Source organism: Carettochelys insculpta, chromosome 25, assembly GCF_033958435.1.
Source record: "Carettochelys insculpta isolate YL-2023 chromosome 25, ASM3395843v1, whole genome shotgun sequence".
NCBI classification, from domain to species: Eukaryota; Metazoa; Chordata; order Testudines; family Carettochelyidae; genus Carettochelys; species Carettochelys insculpta.
This window is the reverse complement of record NC_134161.1, coordinates 5,941,127-5,966,284: the sequence shown is the minus strand read 5'-3', so window position 1 is coordinate 5,966,284 and position 25,158 is coordinate 5,941,127. Positions and strand designations below refer to the sequence as shown.

At 47.9% G+C, this 25,158-nt stretch overlaps 1 protein-coding gene across 2 annotated transcripts; it reads left to right on the top strand.

Annotated features, from left to right (window-relative positions):
* The first annotated feature begins 4,780 nt into the window (after positions 1–4,780).
* Positions 4,781–21,134, top strand: C25H11orf52 (chromosome 25 C11orf52 homolog). Of its 2 annotated transcripts, none has more exons than XM_074976928.1 (4): positions 4,781–4,912; positions 14,539–14,579; positions 16,154–16,200; positions 17,756–21,134. In XM_074976928.1, exons 1-4 carry the CDS (start codon positions 4,881–4,883, stop codon positions 18,002–18,004), a joined length of 369 nt encoding a protein of 122 aa, XP_074833029.1. In that variant the 5' UTR covers positions 4,781–4,880; the 3' UTR covers positions 18,005–21,134. The 2 variants fall into 2 exon arrangements, with proteins under 2 accessions (XP_074833029.1, XP_074833028.1); XM_074976927.1 differs by having other exon boundaries at positions 4,784–4,912; positions 17,753–21,134.
* The last annotated feature ends 4,024 nt before the right edge of the window (positions 21,135–25,158 follow it).

Genomic DNA, 25,158 nt, shown 5'->3' with positions numbered 1-25,158 from the left:
GCGATTTGATGGTCTCCCGTGTTGACTGGGAATTTCAGGGGACTCTGATTTACTCCGGACAATCTGTGTTGTTTCTTTCATTTCTTCCCTGCTGAGATGCTGGAGTCTAACCTGAGCGCTCCAGCCTAAACAGGGGGCTTTTCCTTGGCTTAGCTCCATCATCCCTCGTACTAATGGCAAAAAGTAAAGGGCCCCTGTATCTCATGGAGATACCCACATCAGGGCATTTGCATATGGCAGAGATATACACTGGGTTGCGAAGAGTAAAGATATTAGTACAGCACGAGCTGCTCACATACAACGGTGATGAGCATGCAATAAAAGCCAAGATTTACAGCCAGTTGTACAAGGGTTGTTAAAAACCATGACAGCACCTCCATTAAAAATAATTTTATCTTCTGCAGTTGTAGTTCAAACTCACTTTCCACAGCTCTAGAGAAAGAAACCTCACACAACTCACTCAGCATGTGTGTTTGAGGTGAGCGAGGTGGGTAGGCAACAAGACCTAACAGTGCCATCCCATCAGATTTGGTGGAAGAACACTGTGCAATGACACGACAATGAATGAAAGCCCTGAATTGTCTCTGCTGCACCAGAAAGTGCAGGTGGCACAGAGTGAAGAAATTTTGTGATAAATGGGGCTTTGCTCTTACGGGATTGAGCTGCATTTTCATTGCAGGTTGAACCAGTTCTCCTTCGAAAGGAGAAGTTACTGAACCAGTCGTGAGCTAATTTTTTTTTGTAGGCAGTGGCAGATTGTTCTGTGTTTGCACAATGACTAACACAGTACAAATAGTATAATAATAATAATAATAATAATAATAATGGATAATTCTGTTCCTCTTCTCTCTTGTAGCCCTAATAGGCAGCATATATTTCTCTGTTGCTGGGCACCAGCAGGCCTCTCCAATGCCAGTTGCTCTCTTTGTTACCGAGCCGGATTCCTTTCCAAGTGTCTCAGACCACACTAAAACAACCGCCCTGAGCAAGGATACTGGGAAGCGAGGCTGACGCTGACTGGCGTGAAGCAGCTGATCATGTCTGCGGGTTCTTGCTACCTAAGCACAAAATAGCACAATTGCATTGCTAAGCTTGAGTGCTGGAACCAAGGCTCCCTTTTATCTCTGCAGACAGAAGATAAAAGGGAACACGGAGTGGCAGCCAAGTGCTTCCCAGAGCTGTCAGTGTTTTCAATGGCTCTCTGTTTCTCTGGTGAACCTCAAACCAACAAACCAGTGTTTCCTCAGAGAGGCTGATGGAAGCAGATTCTCAACCAGGATTTTGTTTTTCTGTCAGGCATCAAAGCCTGAGTTAACTCTGAAATAAAAACAGGCTCGCTGACTAAGTAAACAATAGTGTCAGTGTCTGTGGTATGCCCAGAGATCCACAAAGTCTGTACGGCTGACAAGAGATGAGCAAACTGTTGAGTGCTACCCAGCCCCTGGGATATTGGTCTCTGCAGAATACATCCATGCTGGGGTCCAGGATTCATTCTGGTTTTCCTGCTTTCACCAGCCAGATACCAGATTGAATTAGACTGCAGGTGTAACTCGAGGTGAAAATAAGCAGGTGCATCCTGGTGCACAATTCCCACAGAAGCTGGCTGAGCCACAGCAAAAGCCAGCAGGGAGTTATTGAAAGAGCTGGCAGGGACCTGGGTTGTAATAGCACAGGATGTGAGAAATTTTAAGTTACTTTCCCCCCGGGGTGGAATTCACTGATCAATCTAAACTATGTACAAAGGATGTGGGTTTATGCAGCTTTCAGCTTGCGAACTTGTTCTATAGCTCACATGTGGAGACTCCTGCTCTGAGCTCTGGTGGACCCTGGTAAGTGCTTGGGGAGGTAGCTACGGTGGTCACCATTACACAAGCTCTGCAGGGCAGGTACATCTCTAAAGATCTCTGCTGAAGTGCACGAAGAACCCTTCTGCATGTCATCAGTTAATAAAGCTTGGAAATGGTTGTGTACACTTTGGGAAGAGGGACAGAGCTGTTTCTGATAAAACCCAGGGCCGCAGTGATCTGGGCAGTGGCTTAATGGAAGAAGAAAACTCTGTTCTGGATAGGATTTCTGCTAAGCTCATCACTCTAGTACCTTTGTGGAGTGCTCTAGAAGTGACTCTGCAAAGTCTGCATATGTTACAATACCGAAATGCAATTATTAATTAAAACGTATTCACTTGTCAGCTTCAACCCAGTTCCGAAGCAGCTTGAATAGCTCAGACTCAGAGCCAGACCCATGAGTGCAGAGAATTCCCACAACAGGGCAATGTTAAGATAAGAAGATGATATTAGTTGTCATTTCTATTACAGAGGAACACAGAGAGCAGGGTTTTGCTGTGCTGAGTGCTAGCTGAAGACAGCTTCTATCCTGAAGATTTCCATGATCAAAGTCGACAGGTGAGGGATGCTGTTTTATATGCATTTGATACATGGGTAACTGTGGTGGGCCAGACCTTTAAAAGTATTTAGGCTCCTAACTTCCACTGTAACCAATGGGAATTAGGAGCCTAAATTCCTTTGTGGATCTGATCCAGATTGACACAAGTCCCCATTTTAAAAAGGTATTTAGGTGGTTAACAATGCAGAGAGGCGCCTCGCGGTGTTCTCTAAAATGCCTGGATTCCTAACTTCCATGAGAGAGACTTTTGAAGATCTGACTAGGGCCATTCTGTGTCTCAGATCAGCCTCAGAGAGGTAGCCGTGTTAGTCTGTATCCTCACAAAACAAAGAAAGCAGTCCTTTAGCACCTTAAAGACTAGCAATATTATTTATTAGGTGATGAGCTTTCGTGGGAAAGACCCACTTCAAATCTGGAGAATTACTGAGAGAAATAGAACTGAGAGAAAACAGAGAAAAAGAAAAACCCTGAGGAATCAGCTAAATAGGGGAGAAGGAAGGGGTGGGGGGAGAAAAAACCTCTGTGAAGTGTCTATTAAGTTACGTGGGATGTCCTCCACCACTGCTCTCAGTAATTCTCCAGATCGGAAAAAGAAGTGGCTCTTTCACATGAAAGCTCATCACCTAATAAATAATATTGTTCGTCTTTAAGGTGCTACAGGACTGCTTTCTTTGCTTCAGCTTGATCAGGGATGTACAAAGTGTGTGCAGGGGAGGCGGGCCTTCCTGGGGTGTGTGTGAAATTTCCTAAGTAGTTTGCAGCACGATCAGCTGCTCTGTCTCAGGCTCATCCATCTCATTAAAAAGGTGGAAATCTGTTACTGTTTTTAGGTCTGTGTATTCACATTTCTATATCAATTAATAAAGTTTTGCATTCTACCATTATTTTCTTACAAGTGCCAAAAGTCTTTTTTTTTTTCTACGAACATAATCGAAATGTCTGTCAGTTTGGATTGCATTCGACAAATTGGGGGGGCCCTGCTGATTGCAGGGATGAAAAGTGGGACATGACATAAAAAGGTTGCTCACCCCTGATTGATATAACTTCACAAACTGATTTGTCTAAGGCTGAACACTACTTATCCTTTCACAGAATATACAGCTGCTTAGGGCTCTGGGAAATTTGGGGCACCACTAGGTCTTAAAGTCTACCCACCTGCTTCTTTCTATCCCTTTCCTGTGGCTCTGCTTCCTCTGGAGAGGATCTAGTTAACTTAAAAGTCAAAAAAGCCTGCCTGAGCCTGGGAAAGAGCCATTCAAGTGGTAATGAAGCCATTTAATAGGCATTTGCCAAAGCCCTGTCAGCTTCTGAATTTCCTACAGGGCCTTAGTTTAAAATTTGTTCTAAAACTATCCAGGTGGCTGAAAATTATAAAATCACCTGTCTAAAAAATCATCCTCTCTCCTCCCCACACGCCCTGGCTGCCATCAGGCATAGGGGTGCACCAGTTTAATAGGACTGTGTAGGGCCCCAGTAATTCTAAGGACAGCTCTGGTCAAATGCAGCCCTGTAAGCTGAGCGGTTGGACAGCAACTTGAGAAATTCAGGTGGTGCCCAGCTGATTAGCAAAGCACCCACAACTGCACACAGCCAGTAGCATATCTTTCTACTGGTGGTGCACATTTGCACATGGCTCAGTGCCCATAACAAAATTTATTCTGCCCATGGATGGAAAAACTTAGAGAGAACACTGGTCAAAGGTCATACACAGAGCTGTGGTGGAGGCAAAAAATTTAACCCATGTTCTCTGAGTCCCAGTGTGCTGTCTTAGCCACAGCATGATCCTTTCCTAACTCTTGGCATTCCTCTGGACAAAGACCCTGTAAACCACTCCCTAGGAACATCGGTCTCTGTTTTGAAGCTATACAGTTTTTCTGACATTCTGTCTGAGACAAGCCGGATCAGAGCATGAGAAACCCTGACTGCTCCCTTCCCCCCAAGGGCAAGCATTAGCCTGGAAATGTTCATCGCATTCTGGGAGATTTAAAATCCTCTGTCTCTGATCTTTAGTCCCTGTCCCCCACTCCTCTAATTGGAACCAAAAAGCTGAAGTGCTACTGGACTGCTTTTTTGTTTTGATAGTAAATAGACTAGCACCGCTATCTCTCTGTTCAGGCGGTTTGCTGGTTCCCTGATATTTGGCTTACACTGGAAGAACACAATTCCAGAGAAGAGATTTGTCTGTCTGCTCAAACAGCAGAATTCCACCCCCCAGCTTCAGGCTGGAACCCTGATCCTAGCCCCATTTGCCAAGGAGAGCAGAGTGGGGGGCTGGCAGGAGCAGCCGCCTCTGGAAATCCCTCCAGCAGATGGCACGCACAAGCCCTAGCAAGGTTTCACTTCACTGGTGGAGAGAAACCTGACACTGCCAGACACTCCCTTGGAACTGCCAGGGGCTGAACTGGGAACCAGGAAATACAAGCTCTCCCTGTGACTGGAGAAAAAAACATTTTCTGCTTCATGGAGGCAGGAGCGACATGGGCAACTCCTGCAGCTGTGGGGGACACGGGTGAGTCCAGGCTTTGAAGGAGTCATGCAGGGGAAATGAGGCAAGGCTGAGGCAGCTCAGGGCTACACTTGTGGCTGACTTTGCCAACTGCGTGAGACAGCAGGTGTGCTTTCCTGCTCTGAGTTCCCAGGCTCCCTCTCACCTGCCTAGCAGATAGGCCCCTATCACAGACAGAGCGCTAGCAGGTGGAGCCAGCGGTGGCCTCTGGCTGAGCAGCACCTGGCACCCACCTGGGTCGGGGGACCAATGCGGCAGGGTGCCAAGAGAGCAACCAGGTGGGTGAGGGCACCTCGAGGTCGTGTCGCTGATTGCTCCAACTTCTGCGGGTGAGAAGGAAGAGTGTTTGAGTTTGCACAGAGGAGGGAAGACACGCGCCCCTTAGGGAGTGTCTGTGCTGAGGGGGCACAGGGAGCTGGGGTTGGGAAGGTGCTTGGGTCACTTTCATGTCTCTGTCCTGAATTGGTTCCTCTCCAGAGACAGGTTACAGCAGCCTCAAGGGCAGGTCTTAAAGTGGGGCTGCTGCTACCCCTACAGGCTGGGGACAAGGTGTAGCAAGGCTCTGACTAGACTCCCTGCGCCTGGCAAAGCCAGTGCTGCTCCCACCTGTCTCCCTGTGCTCAAGGGCCATTCCATAGGGCGTCGGGGGCATCTGGGTGAGTTGGTGGTGCCTTTACACTGGCAGGACTATGCATCCTCCCTTGGGTCCATCTCTCAGCTTTTCCTCCCCCTATTTGCAGCCTGCTGCTTTGTCTCCATCCCCCAGATTGTGTGGGTTTTACGTCCAATCAGGGAATCCAGAGGGTGGTCCTGGGCACATCTGCAGATGTTGTTTTTCCTGGGAGCAAAGATGCCTATTTGATCCCTCCAGACTCAAGTAAGGCCCAGGCCCAGCACCTCCTGCTTACTGAAAAGGTGTACGACAATTCATTGTTTGATGCCAGGTGCCAATGTATACTGGCCTGGATCAAAGTTCATGGCAGGGAAATCTAGCAAACGTCAAAGGGCAGTAGAGATCAGTGACTCATAATGTATAAATATATAATTTTGGTGTTATTTTGCAATATTACCTTCACTAAAATATATGACTATTTCAGAAGCAGACGATTGCTTAGTGCCTGGAACAGGGGCCTGGGAAGTAGGATTCCTGGGTTCATTTCTTGGCTTGGGGAAAGGTTGTAGGTTATTGGTTAGGCACAGGAGTTGGTGGAATCCAAGAATCTGTACCTGCCTCAGGGTTGGGAATTTGGGGCAGTCTAGGAGTTGGCGGTATGTGATTCATTTACTTAATCTTGCCCAGATTCCCAAGGTGGGTGTTGGTTTCTGTCTTTGCTAAGGGCTCATTACAACCTCTCATCTCCATTACAATCTATCACTTGCCCTGAGAGTGACCCATTTGCTATCCTTCCCCCTCTCCCCCACTTCTGTCCTAGGTAGCTGATTCACCAGTTTTGATTTTATTTTTTTTCCCTATCTTTCCGTTAAATTCTCTTAGTCTCAGTTTTAATTTGTCAGAATTTTCCAGATCTGAAGAAGTGGGCCTGTCCCCCAAAAGCTCATAAATTATTTTGTCAAAGAGCTTTAAAGGGCTACAGGACAGCTTCCTCACCCCTTCACTATCAGTTAATGTTAAGCCTTTTCACATCAGTCAAGGGCCTCATGAGTTGTCTGAAGCATGGATGGTCATTCAGTAGACGATTGCCCTGCCATAGTCCCTGCTACAGTCTGCAGGGTGGCCAGGGAGTTCTGAGGATAAAGGGGATTCTTATCATTGTCTTTGCTGTTACCCAAGCACCCACGGACCCCTGTCGTGGTCAGGGCCCTGTTGAGCCAGTTGTGTAAACAAAGAAGGAGACACATTCTCTGTCCTCAGGAAAAAGCAGAGACTAGAATTTGGAGTCCAGGCACCTCTGAAATAGGAGTGAATCTCTGGCTAACTGGGAGCTCATCTTTCTAGCCTTCCTCCTTGCAGGAGTGCTTGTGGCAGCTTGCATCCTGAGGACCCCTCTGCCCGCTGATGGTGCTGTGAAAGATATTGCCCGTTACCCTTTGGCTTTGTACAAAGACTTCACGGAAAGCTGGGGGCCAATCTAAAGTGGTCACCAGATGGGTAGCACTTGGACCCTGATCCTCCAAATGCCAAAGATACCAGGGCCCAATCCTGCATCGCCAATGGGCTCTGCAGGATTATAACATGTGTATTCTGGTAGTACCTTCAGGCCCCAGCCGAGATCAAGGCCCCATTGTTATAACCATTGTACACATGTGGTAAGAGATCACTAGCCAAAGCTTTGTGAACAGGCGTTTAAATTTCCTGAGAATGACAGTGAGATTGGAATGATCCAGAGACCAAAGCTTTCTTCCTGCTTCGGTTGGTTCCTTTTGCAATGTCCTTAACCGATACCATCATCTCATTGCTGCCCTCTGGTGAGGTCCCTATGTGATGGGTAGGGCTTTGGCTTAAGACATCTACCTTAAAGGCTGTGTCTGCGGAGGAAGAAGTGAGAAGTTTCCTCCTGAACGTCTGCCAAGAAGTATGGGGGAAAAGCACAGCAAAAGGGAGACTTCTGGTTTCACATTCCATCTGGCCACACCTTACGTGGCTAGGCTGACGTAGCTGCAAAGTGCAGAGAGGGAGGTTGGGTCTGCAGAGGGGGCCAGAAGGATGGGCTCTGGGTCAGATGATCCTGTGGCTTTGATGTAACTGCTAAATTATAATACCTTGCTCTTCTGTAGCACTGTTCATGAGTGGGGCTCAAAGCCTGTCACAATCTCTAAGACTCTCACAGCACTGTTGGAAAAAGTAGGGAATATTTTTGTAGTTATCTTCACAGATTGGCAGCTGACAGACACAGTAAGTGATGTTAGCAAGGTCACCCAGGAAATCTGTGGCAGAGCATAGATATGAACACAGACCTTACCGAGTCCCAGGTTAGTGCTCTAATCACTGTGCACAATCCTGCCTGTCAGCCAGGAAGAGGCATGTTTTTAATGCGGGTTATCTCACTTTTAAAAGACAAACAAACTCCAAAACCCCCAGCACACCTTTTTTGGCCCTGCTAGCCATCAGTGTCACTTTCTTTGACATTTGAGCATCTTATTTTAGTTTCGCCGTTCCAAGAACATGTAAATTGCAGTTATTCCAACATTTTACCTGCTTGTGCAGCGCTCTGGGTGCCTCAGCAGAGAGCAGGGCTTTTTAAATGAAGGCCTTGGTTTTCAAAGGGACTTATGGGAGTTTGGCACCCACACCATTGAAAATCCCACCCTAAGTTGTTGTTATTAACACAGGTGATCAGAGCTGGCCTAGCAGTGCCTGGACGATAGGCGAGGCACAAGACAGCGTGCTGACAGCGGGGCCCGGCCAGTGGAGCGTGGGACCCTGAAGGTGCAGGGCCAAAGGCAACCTTATTGTTTATCTTGCTCTAAGGTTGTGCTTGCAGATGACCTAAGGCAGCACTGGGCAGTCTAGGCTAATGAATGGGCCACATGAGGGCTACAGAGCAAAGTTATTACAAAATAACAGCAGTTAGTTCAAAACAACTATCTGAGCATCACACAACACAACCACTATTTCAAAATAATCTCGAAATAGTGGTTGGCTTCCTCTGAAATTAGTAAACCTCATTTTATGAGGAAGAGCTCCTAGTTCAAAATAGCTATTTAAACACAGGTGCTGTTAAGACAGGGAATAGAGCCTATTTCAAAATAATCCATCGAGCAGCCAAAGGCTCTGATTGTGTAGACACTGTATTTCGAAATAGCTATGTGCTATTTTGAAGTGTATTGTTGTGTGTAGCAGCATTAATTCAAAATAAGCTCTTCCAGAATAGCTAATTTTGAAATAAGGCTGCTGCGTAGACATACCCTTAGTGGGCCGCAAGATTTTCCTAACTAAGACAGTCCCCGAGAACAATGCAGTTTGGCGAACTTCACTTGCGTTCCTAGAATTTGCAGTGTGCTGATAGAACCACAGCAGCACTTCAATTGGCTCTCACGATCAATGTTGCGTACCATCAGCATGCGCCTCACTTCCCATGCCCTTGCTGTACGTGTGTGTCACTTCAGTAATTCCGGTTGGAAAAAAAATGATGCGGATGGAAACCAGCAGAATTTGCCAACCTGCACATGGGCAATGGTCTCACGGGCCACACACAGAACCCACCACATGTGGACCTGAAGGTATAAGTTGCCCACTACTGACCTAGGGAATGGAGAGGAGGTGGCAAGAAATTCCAGTGGTTTCTGGAGTCTAAGGCAATCTTTTAAAAGAATCCTTACGGCAAAATTCTAATAGCAAAAAAGTTTTACCTGGCATCTGGATGCATATGGGGAGTGTTTTCATGGGGACTGCATCCACTAGGCCAGTGTTTCTTAAACTATGTTGCACAGAGCACTGGTGTTCTGTGAACAACTCGCAGGTGTGTCGTGAGCATTTGGAAAAATTATTCAAAGTTTTACAGGAAGACTATATTTGCTGTTATTAAAATCAGAAACAATGTTACTTCTTCATTGCTATGATACCTGATTAAATTACTTGATTTTGTTTTTGCTGTATATGTTGCCTGGTTAGGTTTTTTTCAGTCCAACAATATTTTTTTAAGAAAATTTTCAGAGGTGTTCCACATTAAAAAGTATTATTGTTTGGTGTTCCGTGGTCTCAAAAAGTTTAAGAAACACTGCCCTAGGCCACAGGGATCCTAATTTCTTATTGAATTTCTCATTTTTCAGCATCAGATTAGTGTCTGCAAACAGGGATTCTCACTTTTGCTGCTTTCTCAAGATCTATTCAATGCAAAGAGTAGGACAGGGGATGTTGTCATTATAAGATGATTGAGCATGCAGTGGGGTTGCAGGGCATCACACAAAAGAGAGTGCGAAGTGTGATGGGCTGTAGGATGTGTGATGGGGTTTTGGGATTAGGTGGGGGACTGTAGAAAGAAAGCTGAATGTGAGAGAGATGTAGTACAAAAGTCTGTGTGAGCAATGTACTGAAGCAGGGCTTTGCATGTGTGATGGGGTGCAGGGTCGTGGATGTTCCTGTGGTGGGGGTAAAGGAAGAGGTGTGTCTTGAAAAGATGCAGTGTGTGTGCGTGCCAGGTGTGCAGACCCAGATGGGAGTGCCCGAGTGTGGTATGGACCGAACATTTATGGTATCATTTTGAATGGAAATGGGGAGAGCTGTGTCCTGTTCTTGCTTTCCTTGCCTTGTCCATTCTGATTACAGCAGGTCCGAGGTGGGGAACTGGTGTCACTGGGATTATCCTGCAGACAGCCTCAGAATAACTCCAGCCTGCAGACTGGCTGCTAAGCACTGTCCACAAAGGAAGACAAGCAAACCAAGTGAAAGCAGCTTGGAAAGCTGATACCGAAGTCTGCATCTCAGGGAATTGGCCAGGGACTCTGCTGATTATATTTAAAGTTGAGCTATTTTAATTACGCTGCATGACCTTTCCTGCATGCTGCAAAGATCAACCGGCTCCAGAAGCCAGGAGCTGGGCAAGGCAACTCATGAGAATGAGTGAGCTGGGTCTGCTCCCCTTTTGGGGCTGGGAGGCTTTGAGACTGCCTGTCATGGCAGGGCGCAGGGAGCTGATTGGGAAGTTCAGGACACACTTGAAAATAAATCAGTATTGCTCAGCATGGAGGCCCTTTTCCACATGATAAACTCCAACCTTGTCTTGGAAGGAGCTCACCCTCTTCTTTGTGTGCTAACATCACCTTCAGCACAGCTCTTTCCAACAAGGGACGGATGAGTAAGCGGAATGTTCCCTGTAAGCTGAGCGCTTGGGCAGCCGGTCAGGAGAGATTCAGATGCCACCCACAGCCAGCAGCATGTGTTTCTAATGGTGGCGCACATCTGCAAATCAAATTTATTCTGCACATGGATGGAAAAAATGACAGGGAACGTTGGCAGGACACTACAGCTGCTGCTGTGCCGGTCGCATACGTAGGGGGAAGGGGATGAACTGAACTGCAGCAGTGATAGTAGCAGGGTTGGGTTTTAGTAACTCATCTCATTTCCTTAGAGTGTTTCAGTCCACATGGTGCCTGCGCTTTGTGCAGGCACTGGGCCAAACTCAGCCCTCTGTCAGTGGCTGCAGCCCCACTGATTTCAGTGGGAGCGGCTCTTTGTCCACGGAGGCAGATTTTGCCTTCCTCCGCGTGACCACGGCCTATTGTTAAAACCTCTCCATATGCAACCCCCTTCCTTCTTTCATATTGATTTTACTCACCATTAACACCCTGCCATCCCTGTGTCTTTAAAGCTAGACAGCATAAAGCTCCTCCGGGTACTGCGCTCCCCTGGGCATGGCTGGAGTGCGTAATGCAAACTCTTCAGGGCACAGAAAGCTACGTGCTCCTTGAATACTCTCCGGCGACTCTCTCCTATTACTTTAAACGTGCTAGCCCCACGTTTCCAATCCCAGTCCCTATGCTGTAGCACAGACACAGTCCAGTTCTGGCAGCTGCCAAGGCCTAGCGTGCTGGACAGAATCCAGGGCTCTTTGTACATGGTGGCATATTACTAGCCATATAAGGATTGGCACCTGCTTTCCTCTGGTCCTTCTAGCTTTACGGAATGATAACATTTGCTTCATGTAGCGGGCTCAGAATGGGGCACGTCTCTGCACAGAGACAGTGTGCTCCTGCTGCCAGATTAAGAACCAGTGTAACTCTGCTAAAGTCAGCCATGTTCTAGTCGGGATGAATTTGGCCCTTGTTCACTGCACTAATGGGAAGTCTGTGTTTGAGCTGTCTCTCTGATTGCAGTGGGGTAGCTTCTGGCAGGATTTGGCTCAGTATCTGTGGAGCACAGAGCTCTATTTTCTCTGGTTCCTATTAGGCTGAAGACCTGAAGGAGGAAATTGCCTGGGATCCTTCAGAAAAGAATGTTCCAGATGTGCCCATTTCTTGAGTCAGGGAGGAGCTGCAGGGCTTGGAGCTGTTGGGACAGCAAGCTAGCAGCTGGCCCCAGAAGAAAATGCTTTCTGACAATCCTAGAATATCCTCGGCATCCATAGCCTTTGATCTCATAACCACTCAGCAACCTACAACAGCTGGGCCTGAGGATGCCAGACCCAGGCGGAATTTTTATACAATTTGTACAAATTTTGTTGGACTTGAAAAATTTGGTAAGAGTCTTTAGCAAGATTGCAAAAGGAGAATCATGAGTACTTGTAAGATTAAGATTTTTATTTTTCACATTGTTCCATTTTGAATGCCAAGTAAATAAAGGTAAAATTTCATTCCCAACTTCTCATTTGTCACTCTATTGAACATGTTGGTGTTTGGGTGGGGGTGACAAAGTCATAGTTCCCCTAGGGTGCCCAAAAACCTGGGCCAGCCCTGTCCTGAGTCAAGCCTGGCCCACTGTGTCTATACTCCAAATCCTGCTTGGGGGCAGTGAGGAAGCCCTGCCTCTCTCCGTGTGTCTGTTCTGCCTTTCCTCCGCTGCTAAGGCTTCCTGGGGCAAGCCGGGCGTCAATACAGCAGGTCTTGAGCTGCTAAGGGTGGAAGGGTGCCCAGCAGACCCTGGCACTTCCAGTCCTTCCACAAAAATGGAGCTGTTAGAGTCAGGTAGCTTAGCAACATGGACTCCTTGTCTTCTTCTCTCTCTGTTTCTTGGCTGCAGCTCTCAGCAGTGTTACCATGGTATCGTTACAGCTCATAAAGACATTACCACAGAGCCGTGTGCCTCCAGCTCATGGAGACATCCCCACAGGACCGCCCTGACTCGGGGCCATGTTGCCGTAGCATCACGCCAGCTCGGGGCCGTATCACTGGGGTGCCTCGCACTCTCTGGGCTGTGTCTCTGTGGTGTCATTAGACCTTTGGGCTGAGTTGCTGCTGAATCACCTCCTCTCTGGGCTGTGTTGCCGCAGTGCTGTCGTGCCCTTGGGCTGTGTTATTGTGGTGTTGCTACAGTGTTATAGAAGAGTTTGGGCCCTTCTTTCTCGAATGTAGGGGTATTTTTTAAATAGCATAACCTAATCAGGCTCTCCTGCTCCTCCAGCCAGTCAGGAACCGGAGCTCTCCGCACAAGTAGCGATGTTATTGATCTCTGCAGATGCTCCTGCTGTGGGGAAGTGGGGATTTTATTCCGCTTGTTATATGTTTTCTACTGTCCTCTAACAGCCCTCTCCTCGAGATGGACTGTACTTGACTGCTTCCAGTTCCTGTGCTGACAGGTCTATTCTATGCTGTCAACTAATAAACCTTCTCTTCTACCTGCTGTCTGAGAGTCACATCTTACTGTGGAGCGGGGGTTCAGGGCCCAGTGACTCCCCCACACTCGGTGACACCTCCCATTCCATTTGGGCCGCTGAGAGATGGCACATCTTTGCCTGTTAGGGATGACAGCACCACAGGTCTGTTTGTGTCAGACCTGTCCTAACTAGAGACAGTTCCTAGCCCTGGGAGTGCAGCACAGGCAGAGATGGCTGGTCACACAGCCGAATTCCAGAGCGACGTGTTTGGCTTCACATGTTAGTCGCCGTCAGGGCTTTAGTTCAGTTCCCTGGATTGACGTGTATTAGACGGTTGCCAGGCTCAGACCCTGCTTCCCAGGGAGTCAGGTGGCAGAGGGACAATGCGCAAGAGTGAATAGCACTCACCTTTGGCATATGCACCCAGGAATCTTAGATCCACATAAGGTGCTCTGTGGGGTAGCCACTCTTTGCCCAGGGCACAAAGACACTCGGAGGCCACGGTGTCACTTTGTGCGCCCAGGGAAAGCTGCTGTTCCAAAGTCTCATGGGTAGGGGGTACAGTGCAGTGAGTTCTGGCACTTCCTGGAGGACTTCAAGCCCATCAGCTGGTGGGAGACGTGCACGGACTCCAAAGGACCGTTGTGTTCACACTGAACACAGCAGGCATGACACAGGAGCCAGCGTTTAATTCCCTGAGTCAGAACTGGCAGAGGTGCCTCGTCAGAACCACTCTCAGGAGAGCTGAGTTCAAATCCTCATTCAATCACAAGGGAGAAGCAATTCAGTGCGTCTCAAACAACCGCCTCAGGGAATGCTCGGAAGCAAAATTCATTTAGCTTATTATACAGATGTGGCCCTTTCAAACTCCTGTCTGGCAGGTCAGTTCCACTGAGATATGCTCAGTTTCTGTAAAAAAACAAAACAAAACTTCTTTTAAACAGCTCAGGGTGGGTCAAGACTGTAAAACTCCAAAACTTCAATCTGGGCTGCTCCCGTGGTTGCCTCGGGTGAGCAGTTCTGAAGAGGAGTCTCATAAAGAGCAGGCTGCCTCCAACCCAGCAGTCTTGTAGGATAATTCTGTAACACTTTCTGCTGGACAGTTCCTCGGGAATTGCCACTGGGAGGGTCTTGCGTGGGGGTAAATGGCTGTTAGGGCTCGTCCCCGCAGCTTGTCAGTGTGGAACGAGCTGGGATATGAAGGTACTGCACATTAGCCTGCTGCATGCTAAATGGTTATGTGGAACATGCTGCTGATGACTGATGTGCTACCAAGGGGCTTTCAGTTTTCTTTCATGGTGTTCCCAAACGCAGCATCTGGGCTACGTGGGTGTGTTTGTTCATAGGCAGGCAATGGCAGTCAGACAGACTTAGGATGCACAGCGTTAACACACTCTCTCTCTCTCTCTCTGATTCCAGGAGCTGTCCTTCACTTTTTAAAAGAAAAAAAGAGAAGCAAGGTAAGGAGGTTGTGAAACATACGCGGTGAATAGTGACAGGGTCCTGTCAGCTTTTGGCTGCCATTGAAAGAGCTCTGAGCCTGGATTCTCATCCAGACTCCAGAGGACCCATCCCCTTGCAATGGTCTGTTGTATGTCAAGTTTCACACCATTTGAAGCTGGGCCAAGACAGGACACAAGGCCACTCTGAGACCTGATGGAACCATCTGATCAGTGTAATACAAGTTTCATAGAATCTGTCACCAAATCAGAGAGAAAATGCCCTTGTCTGGTGCATCCTCCAAAAGCAAGGACATGTTTGTACTGGGGGATTGGCCCATGGGGAAGAAGAATGACATGGTGACAGACAGAAGTACTGAGCTCTGGTCTGGAGGCAGCAGTTCCTGTAACCCCTGAGAGATTCATTCTCTTCTGTTTTGGTTTACTTCAGCAAACCTCTGGAGTTGCTGCGTGTTGTGCTGCCTAAACTGGCAACATGACAAACAGCAGGAAAATCTGACAAACACCAAGAACAAAACATGACATCCAATGCAGCTGAGAGGCCTTTAAAAGCCAGGCAGGGTATGGTCCTGCCCCAATGAAATCAATGGGAGCTTTTCCATTGACTTCAGTGGGTGCATTATTCAGTCCCCAATGCACTGTTACTCCCTATTATCATTGCTTCTTCCTAGACAGAGTTAATGCACATCCCAGAGGATGCGTTTCTGAAATTCTTAAAGGAGATGGTGCATCCATGCTGGTGTAGATACCATACCAAAGGGCTGTTGCATTATAAATTCAGTTCATAGACAGTGTTCAGGATGGGAATTTATTATTATGCCTTTTGGTAAATGGTCTCATATGTGCTAAATTACCCACAAAACAATTGCAGATGGACAATGACAGCACAATGGTAGGGTTGTGAGAAGCAGGTCACGAGGAATGTATGGGTCATGCTCAGTCTTACACCTGCGGTGTTACAGGATTTTGAGAGGAAGCTTCTAAAAAGTCTGAATATGTTTAAAGCAGCTAAATCTTCTATGATTCTATGAAATCTCATGCCAACAAGGACTTAAACTGCCATCTTGGTGCAAACCAAAGGGTGCATGAGCATCCTTGGCTGGCCATGCAGCATCTCCAGCTTAACGCTCTTCCTAGAGCTGCAAACATTCCTGCTGACATCTACTAGGACAAGGAGCACAGAGAACTAAACAAACCAACAGCCCTAGAACCAACCTCTGCAAAACATATTTGCAAAACAGCACAGGATAAGATGGATATAGACAAAGAGTAGGTCTGAGCTGCTCACATGCCCGAAAGCTAGCAAATGTGAACTTGCAGCTAGAACTGCTAACAACTATGTGGTCCTCAACATGTTGTGGTCCTCTCTAGAAAGCTCCTTTTCCACAAAGAATAGGCCTGTGTTTTCTCGTGTGAGGCATGCTCCAAAAATGTGATTCAGGTGCAGACTTCAACTGGGCTGAAAGTCTCAAAAGGGCCCCAAGGAGAGCCTGGACACCATCACTCGGAAATGCAAAGGATGGTGCAACACCCAGCAGTTAAATCTCCCTGATTCTCTGCTGTTTCTTTTACAGGCACTAGAGTAAAACAGATGAGCCACCAGCACCAGAAAGACAGGACGGTAAATGGCTCCTAAATACATTTTACTAAATAGACAGGTTGAAAACGTGGTGTTCAGCTTCTTAGGGTGCATCTGAGGTGGAACAGCAGGGTAGACTCATACAAGCTAGTTTTAACTGAGTTAGCTTAATAAAAATAGCAGCATTGGGGTAATGCACAAGCTAATCCAGGGGAGGGCAAGATACTGCCCACAAGCCACATCTGGCTCACCAAGCCACTGCATCCAGCCTGTGATCCAGCAGGAGCCTCAGCCAGGCACCTTGCCTGCCATGCCCCCATACGCCACTTAGAAAAGCTGGCTGCAAGGCCATGTGCACCTGTGAACACTATGAGGTGGGGGGAAGGGCTTTGTGAGCTGCCCCTACCCCCAGCATAATCTTGCATCTCCTGTTGGCTGGCTTCTTACCAATGGGAGCTGCCTGTTTGAAGAAAAGGCATTGCACAAAGTACCACCCCCCACCACAGGATCACAGCATTAAGAGCAGCACATTGCCCCTGCAGCAGGCCTCTGGGGATGTGGAAGGCAGGGATCCTGGTTGAGAAACCTGCTGGCCAGGAAGCACTCAGGAAACTGCATCCCAGCCAGAGCCTACCTCTGGCATACTAGTCCCTCATGCTCCCCAACCCTCTACCCCCTCCTGCACCCATGCCCCTTCCACACCCTGCACCCCAATCCTCTGCCCCAGGTCACAACCCCCTCCTTCATCCAAATTCCCTCCTAGATCCCACACCCCTCCTGCACCCCAGTCCCTTACCCCAACCTCCCTTCTGCACCCATCCTCCATCCCAGACCCCCCAACCTCCCCCATTGATATCATGGAAGAAAGAGTGTGGCCCATGACCACTTACCAAAATCTTGGAGTCGCCCCTACCACCCATGGGCAAACCACTCAAGTATGCACCTAGGATCCCAGGCAGGACTGTACTTGGGCAGCTGCCCATGCCGCCATGGCTCCATGGCTTTTTAGTGAGCTAGCATTGTCACGGCCAGCTTGGGTCTGCCTGCACATGCTGCAGTTGTGCTTTCTGATTGCTGTATAGACACACCCTTGCTTCCTGGGCTAGAGGGGCTGGCAGTGGCACAGGAACATTTTAAAATGCAAGGGAGAGTGCTGAGCCCCCTTGTTGTTGTCCACCCTGACCCCCAGCTGAGGCCAAGAGCAAAGCCCCAGCATGTGGGCCCAGCAGCCGTGACCCCAGAGGCTGGGTTCTCTACATCTCCTCCTTCGCCGGTGCATGGAGCTCTCACTGGGACGCCAGCATATGTGGCTGGCAGCAGGGACCCCAGACACTATGCCAGGAGCCTGGGATTGCTGCAGCACTCCTAGCACCCCTGTTTCCTGTGCCGAGGGGGGTTGGGAGTGCTGTGGGATCAGCGTGCTCAGTCCATAGGATTGTCCTTCTTGCCAGGCGGGTAGGGACTAAAAGTGGTGTGGTGGCAGCATGTTCTGGCCTAGAGGGAGTTGGCATAGCCTAAGACAAAGTGGTGTCAAGCCATCCTCTGAACCCACTGTGTGGGATGGGGAGTTGATTCTCTTGCACTCTCTTTCCAGAAGGGCCTGGAGGCTGTGCACATGTACGACGATGTCTCAGATTTTCCGGTCTATGCTACTGTGAACAAGCCCAAGAACATGAAGCGTGATGACAGCGTGCACTATGCAGATATCCAGGTGTTCACCAGGGCCCGGGAGCGCTCGGCCGAAGAGGTGAAAAACTTGCAAATGCAGAACGCAACGGAGTATGCAACTCTCAACTTCCCACATCCCAGGCCAAAATACGACAGCAGGAATGGGACCCTGGTGTAAGAGGTGTAGCAGCTTCCTTCAGTGAAAGTGTTTCACAGACTGAAATGCGGTAGATACAAGCCTGTACCGTGAATGCATGGGTCTCTCTGAGAACATGCAGAAAAGCTGGATCCTCCAGCTGCATTTGGTTTTGAAGGACTCTAATATTTGTTGTAACTGAATAAAACTTTTCACTAGGTTTTGCTGAGAAAAATCCAACTCCCACCTTTGGAAACATCAGGGGTGTTTCTGAGGCTGTCAGGATGTCTCCTGTGGGCCCTTCTAGAACATAATTTTGTTTAATGAAGCATGAAATCATAGCCCGATGCCATGGGGAAGAGTGGTTCATGCCATGGCAGGAGGCCTAGCCAAGCACCATTGTGCAAGCAGATCTGGACACCCACAGCAAAGGATTAGATAAGTTAGAACAAGTGACATCTTTGCCATTGGATTTTGTTTCAATACACAAAATGTCAGGCAGATGATGATATGAGGAAATGGAATAGACTACGTCACTATGCATGCCTCATAAACTATACTTGGTGTACTTCAGACCCTAGCCCCATACCATGTCTCCCATGAAGCAATGTCTTTCCACCATGCACAGTGGTCTGCAATGCTAAGAGCAGGAATGCAGGGTCTAGACCTGGGTACGAAGCAGCCCTTTCAGCAGTAGGATGGCTATAGATGGTGATCCTTGTGCCTAAAATGGACTGAGACGCTCTTAGCCAAGGTCTGAAATTAAAGCAACTAAAATTTACTAATTAACTTTTGACAATAATTTAAAATCCTCTGCTAACATTGAGGGCAGATCATCCAGTTCTCCAGCAGGCTGGCAGTTTGCATGTCTATGGGAGTGGGGATAAACAACATCCAGCCTCAGATAGGGTTTTCTTGTTCTTTTCTGTGTCATAATCTCTCATAGCACAGGACTCTTGTTTTACTGTGCTCACCAATACATACCTGAGATTTTGTTTATGGATTAATAATCTTGACAATAATGTGGTTCTGATACAGTGGGCTCCTGTATCTCTGCATGGCAGGAATTAAACTGAGTGCAATCAGTATGAGTTATCACACAGTAAAAAAATTAAACAGATACTATTATCTGTATGTTACCATGGCAATATTTTTGGGACCAGTCTTGCAATTTTTTGCTTGAATAGTTCTTGTCCCACTAACCTCAGTAGAGGTGCTATTCTTGTCATCAGATGTGCTGTATAAAAGCCTATGTCACTGTGTGGGCTAGTTCTTTTGAGTCCCTTCTAAAGTTCCAAGGATTCTTCCTTTTATCTTTACTCCTGCAGATCCCCTCATTCTCCAGGGCCTGAATGATAAATCATCCTTCTAACTGAAGAGGGATGTATGTGATTGTGTGGCACACGCTACTCCCTCATTATGAGAGAGGCTGAGTACTATGCCTCTGCAGTCCCAGCATTCAGGTATGGAATTGGGGTCTCAAAGCCAGATCTTGTGCATGCTAGACTATAGGAGTTGCAGGTAGCTACATCTTTTCATGGAATCACCATATTAGAACTAGAAAGAGCCATTAGTTCACCATTATCTAATCTACTCCCTCCCTGCCCAGCAGCCAGTGCAGAAGAAAAAAAGGTTATTAGATAGGTTTTATATAAACCTTATTAAATATAGGTTATCAGTTCATGGAGAACCTTCCTTGAAAACAATAATCTTTGGTAGAGTAACACCTTATGCCACAGGGCTCTGCCCATCGTCCAGTCTGCTAATTACAAAAATGGGGTGGTCTCTTTTTAATACCATACAACCTTGGTGCTAAGTCCACCTAAACCTAGTGGGGTAGCCATGCAGACCGCTGATAGATGGATGGTTTGTGCTTTAGTTGTGAAACTGGGCACGTACCTCCATCTCCAGCCAAAAATTAATAGGGCTTATGCAAAAACAAATTATGCTTCAAATTTTTTGCTGCAAAATACCCTGCAAAGAAGCTGTTTCTAATCTTAAGTGTCTCGTTCCGAGAGTTCAGGTTTCCGAATGGAACCCTGAGCCACACAAATAGAGCACAGGACAAACAATAAGGGCCAGATTATAATTTAATTTACACTGGGGAAAAGCCACAAATCAATGGAGTTGGTCCAGATTGCAGTTGCTGTAAATAAGAAGAGTCTGGCCCTAAAGAACTTGTTTTTGGGGCTTGTCAATTGATTCTATTGATCTGTGGATTAACTGAGCCTCTAGCTCTTATGTATTCTGTATTAGTTTCTACTGCAGTCAACACTGTTTTTTAATGAGCTCCTCAACATGTGGACTGGTATTTTATCTCAGATTTCCTGGGGAATTCTAGCTTTCATGCTTAGCTGGTACTCCAAGTTGTTTCTAGAGGTACAGTATATCTTAGAGATAAACAAATGCTCTCTATAGAAACAGAAATAATATAGTAATGTTGCCTGTTTAACAGGCTTTGTATAGATAAAATGTGAAAGTTGCAGGTTTTGAAATGATTTCTCTGAAAAACTTGTTTTTGCACTGAATGTAAACAGATTCTACAAACATCTTCTGTTTTCTGGACTTACTCAGTTTGAGTTTAATGAGTGCGAAATCAAATGTTCCTTTAATGTTTGAGGCTTAACTGTACTTTTACCAAATGAAATTGCACTTTTAAAAAGGTGATTATGGTGACATGGGCCTCATTCTTGTACATATGTATGACACATGTATGAAGCTACTCACATCCATACGTGGTAGATACAAGGTCATAAGGCCCACCAGTTACGAAAAGGAAATTTTTGATACTTTGTTATTAAAATAATACCGTATGAAGGAAAATTATTCTTGTTTACTTTTAGAAAATGTTAAACCAATATTCATTTCCAGTGAAATCTGTTTGTAGGCTGAATCACTCTTAATTTAGAAATGCTGCTCCATATAACAAACATGGTACAATAACATGATTTATACAAAATCATTCTTAAAAGTGTCTCTGGGCACATTTAACAGGCTATCTTTGTAGCATAGCAACAGCATTTTTGCCCACTATCTGATGGAATTAAATGTGATGTTAATTGCTGCGTTTGAGTCAGAAATAGCTGAGGAAGAATTTGTACACCTTTGCCTTGGTGTCTGGCTCTGCTGCATGACCCCAAAGTACCAGAAGCAGGGGCTGCTGATTTTACAATTGGAAAATAAATATTTTTATAACTAAACTGGAAGTTGTGTTGTTTTTGGATCCTCACCATTTGTGATGAGACGTTTCTGTCCTGTTATCATTTTGGCCACCAACCCTCTGCTATCCCTGTGCCGCCTGCATCCTCCCCACATCAGTACACCCCATCTTCTCTGTTTGGATAACCTGGCCCCCTCTCCTCTCCCCGAGGTAACTCTGGCCTCCTTCCTCTCTTCCAAGGAAAACCTATCCGCGTGTGCACTTCTACACAGAAAGGGGTGATGATGGGGACTGGAGATCCCTGAGCCCTTCCCAAGGGACCCTGCACCCCACATTTTCCCCAATGGACCTGCCTCCCATTCTGTCCCGCCGGGGAGCCTGCCCCCCATCCTCTCCCCTAGGAGGCCCTGCCCCCCCCGGGGAGCCTGCCCCCCATCCTCTCCCCTAGGAGGCCCTGCCCCCCATCCTCTCCCCCAAGGGCTCTTGTCCCGGCTGTCGGGGATCCTGCCCTGCGCTCCCGCTCAGCCCCGCCAGGGGGAGGTGTCGCCCGAGCCCGGAGCGGGAGGGAGGCGGGGCGGTCCCGCGACCTCCGTGTTCCGCCCCCGGTCCCCATGGCAGCGGGGACGCGCTGCGGCCGCCGGGAGCTGCGGGGCCTGGGCCGGGCCCGGCTGCAGGTACCGACCGGCTCGGCGGGGGGTGGGGAGCGGAGCAGCAGCCCGCGGGGCTCCCCCAGGGGGCAGAGACCCTCGTGACCCCCGCGCGCCCCGCCCCCTGTGAGTCCCCCCCTCCGACTCCGGCCCCCCACCGGCCTCCAGGTCTCCCCCGAGCCCACCCCCCGCATGAGCCTGCCCCACTCACTCCAGCCCAACGCCGCCCCACCCAGGCACTCTGCTGCCACCGGCTCTCCAGTGACCCCTGGCAGCCCCCCAGGCTCCTGTAGAGCCCCAGTGACTCCCCGGGCCCGTACCCACCGCACCTGTTGAATCCCCAGCCTCCCGGTGATTCCCCGCAGCCCTCACGGCCGGTGACTGCCAACCGCGCAACCAATGACACCCCAACCCTCAGTGCACCCAGGTAACATCCCCCCATCCTGCACCATGCGAACCCCCCTCCCCTGTGCCTCCTGACGCACACCCAGCGCGCTCCCTACCGCTCACTGGGAACATAGCTAGTGATCCCCCAGCCTTTGGCGCTGCCATACACCCCGTGACCCCAGTGTCTCCCACTGTCCACCAATACATAGTTACACCCCCATTTTCGTGGTAGATGGACATTGTGGCACCTCATCACACAACCGGGAAGACTCTTCTCTTCACACTACACAGTGTTATACTGCCCTAGCGAATACACAAACGCGCATGCCTGCATGCACTCCCACCGACATCCCCAAGCTACCACCACCACCTACAGTGGGATATCCCTTATTGTCCCATCGCTCACCCAGTATTACCTCTTACTGCACACTCTGCATGCACACCAAGCAACAGCTGATCACAGGCCCAGGGACGTCTTCTGGCTTGTGTACTGCAAGCAACAGAGTCCCATCCTCCACCACACATCCATATGACACACACTTCTCTGCCTTTTTTACACCCAGCGCTATTCCTTTCCTCCACCACACACTCAAGGACGTTCTCCTATACCCCAGGTTGCTGGGGAGATATGGGAATGTCACACCTCGGGCCAAGAATATCTGCAACCCTCAGAGGCACACTCCTACATAACACTGAATAATATTTCCCCAGTGATACCCTCCTTCATTGTGGTCTAATTTCAGACGGAGAATTCCCCACCCCTTCTCCTTTCTGCTGTGCAAACAAAGCTTGACCTTTTGCAGCCACTTCTCTCACTTACAGCCCTTTTCAGACCTCTCACCAATCTGTTTCTGTCCATGGACCTTTCAACTCTGTGTGCCTCAAAGGAGGTGATTAATACTGGACATGGATCCATATACCATTGTGATGTTCTTTCCATTGCATTTGCTGCCATGAATCAGGCCTCTTAGTGGTAGGTGTGTTTGGAATTTTTTTTTTCCCCTTGAGGCCTGGAAGAAACCAAAGGGAAGAAAAACAGGAGATTTGAAAAGTACCATAGGTGTGTCAGCACATAGATGTTCATACAGTGATGAGTGACAGAGGTGGGTGTTTTGGTAGATTTCATGACCCAAAAGCCCTGGACAAGGTGTACTTTGAACTGTGTTTTAACAAATAAAGGGGGTATAATTAGAATTAAAAGAAGGAAACAATGGGCTGGTCTACACTTAAAATCAGGTTAATATAGCTGCATCGCTCAGGGGTCTGAAGAATCCACGCCCCTGAGTGCCAGAGCTATACCCCCACTGTCAAGCTACTGTCACTTGGGAAAATGGTGTTCCTACAGTGAGGGAAAAACTCCTTCCATTGGTGTGGGTTGCATTTACACTAAGGATTATGCTGGCAGAGTTACAGTGTTATAGTTATGCTGGTATAATCCACTCAGTGTAGACGTACCCAGAACAAATGTAAATGTAGACTGAATATCAGGAAACATTCATTAATAGATGGTGGAACAGTTTCCTAATAGTAGTGAAGTATCAGAGGGGTAGCCGTGTTAGTCTGGATCTGTAGCAGCAATGAAGGGTCCTGTGCCACCTTATAGACTAACAGAAACGTTTAGAGCATGAGCTTTCGTGAGTTAACTGAAGAAATGAGTTTACTCACGAAAGCTCATGCTCTAAACTTTTCTGTTAGTCTATAAGGTGCCACAGGACCCTTCGTTGCTGCTTATAGTAGTGGAAACCTCACTGCATGGATTATTTGTAACTGGATCAGACAGTGCCCTGGAGAATAGAGTATAAGGAGTGGTGCTGCTTTGGATGCCACAATCCACCTTTCTACTGCTAGGCAGGTGTAGCTCCCATTGAAGTTGAATGGCATTTCCTTGCATGTACATATGAGCTAATTGATCCTCTATGAAATCTATATTATATGAATCAGTCTGAACAATAGTCTCGATGTTGCACGTTTCGGGAACATTCTGTTTTTTATATATACTTTACAAATGGTGGACAGCACACAAGCCCAATATGTTCCAAGCTCAAGCAATCCCTCTGCCTATAATGGCAGTTTCCTGCACTGTGGTCCCACAAAACTTTGCAGTTAACTCACTGTTTGTTTCTGTAAAGCAATGACACTAGAAATACTAAATACTGAAGATGAAGTGTTAAAACCTGTGGAACCCCTTGCCAGAGGACATTGTAAGGCCATGACTACAAAAGGATTAAAAAAAGGAGCTAGATGAATTCATGGAAGATAGGTCCTTCAATGGCTATTAGCCAGGGTGGGCGGAGATGCTTTTCAGAAGGTGGGAATGGGTGGCAAGGGATGGATCACTTGATGATTGGCTTTTCTATTCATTCCCTGTGGAGCACCTGGCATTGGCCACTGTTGGAAGACAGGATACTGACCACGTGGACCTTTGATCTGACCCAGTATGGCATTTCTGATGTTATTTTGAAACCTGTATACAGTAAACTCTTTGATATCCTGCAACCCCCGGACCAGGAGTTTGCCGGATATTCAAATATTCTGGTTAATAGAGAGCTGCTGGGGGAGGCACAGGCAGTGGCCAGTGGCCCTCCCAATAAGAAAATTCAGCTCATCCCACCCACCATTGCCAGCTCCTGCTCAGCTGCAGCTCTGTTTACCTTTTGGTGGGGAGAGCAGAAGCTGCCTGCGGGACAGTGGACACCACTGCAGACATCGCCAGGTGGTGCGAGGAGCTGTTTGTGGGGCAGTGGGTACAGCCGCACCTGCAAGGAGCTGCTTGTGGGGGTGTATCGCCACACGGCGCGAGGAGACTGGGGGGCTCATGCAGCACCCTGGGACTGTCAGAGAAAAAAAAAAAGGAAGCTGTATTTGGCAGTGTTATGCTGGTTATCTGAGCATTCCAGTTGATCAAATAGTGAATAAACAAGAGTTTACCGTATTTGGGAGTAGGGAGGCTTCATAGTATAATTACAGGCCTTATAGCAGTTACAGTGCATGGATGCTTTGAT

What these genes read in the sequence shown, in the direction of transcription:
- C25H11orf52 (XM_074976927.1), top strand. Translation starts at nt 4,881, where the DNA reads ATGGGCAACTCCTGCAGCTGTGGGGGACACGG. An exon ending in AAGAAAAAAAGAGAAGCAAG is followed by an intron (nt 14,580 to 16,153) that starts GTAAGGAGGTTG and finishes TTTCTTTTACAG; the next exon opens with GCACTAGAGTAAAACAGATG. An exon ending in AGCACCAGAAAGACAGGACG is followed by an intron (nt 16,201 to 17,752) that starts GTAAATGGCTCC and finishes CTCTCTTTCCAG; the next exon opens with AAGGGCCTGGAGGCTGTGCA.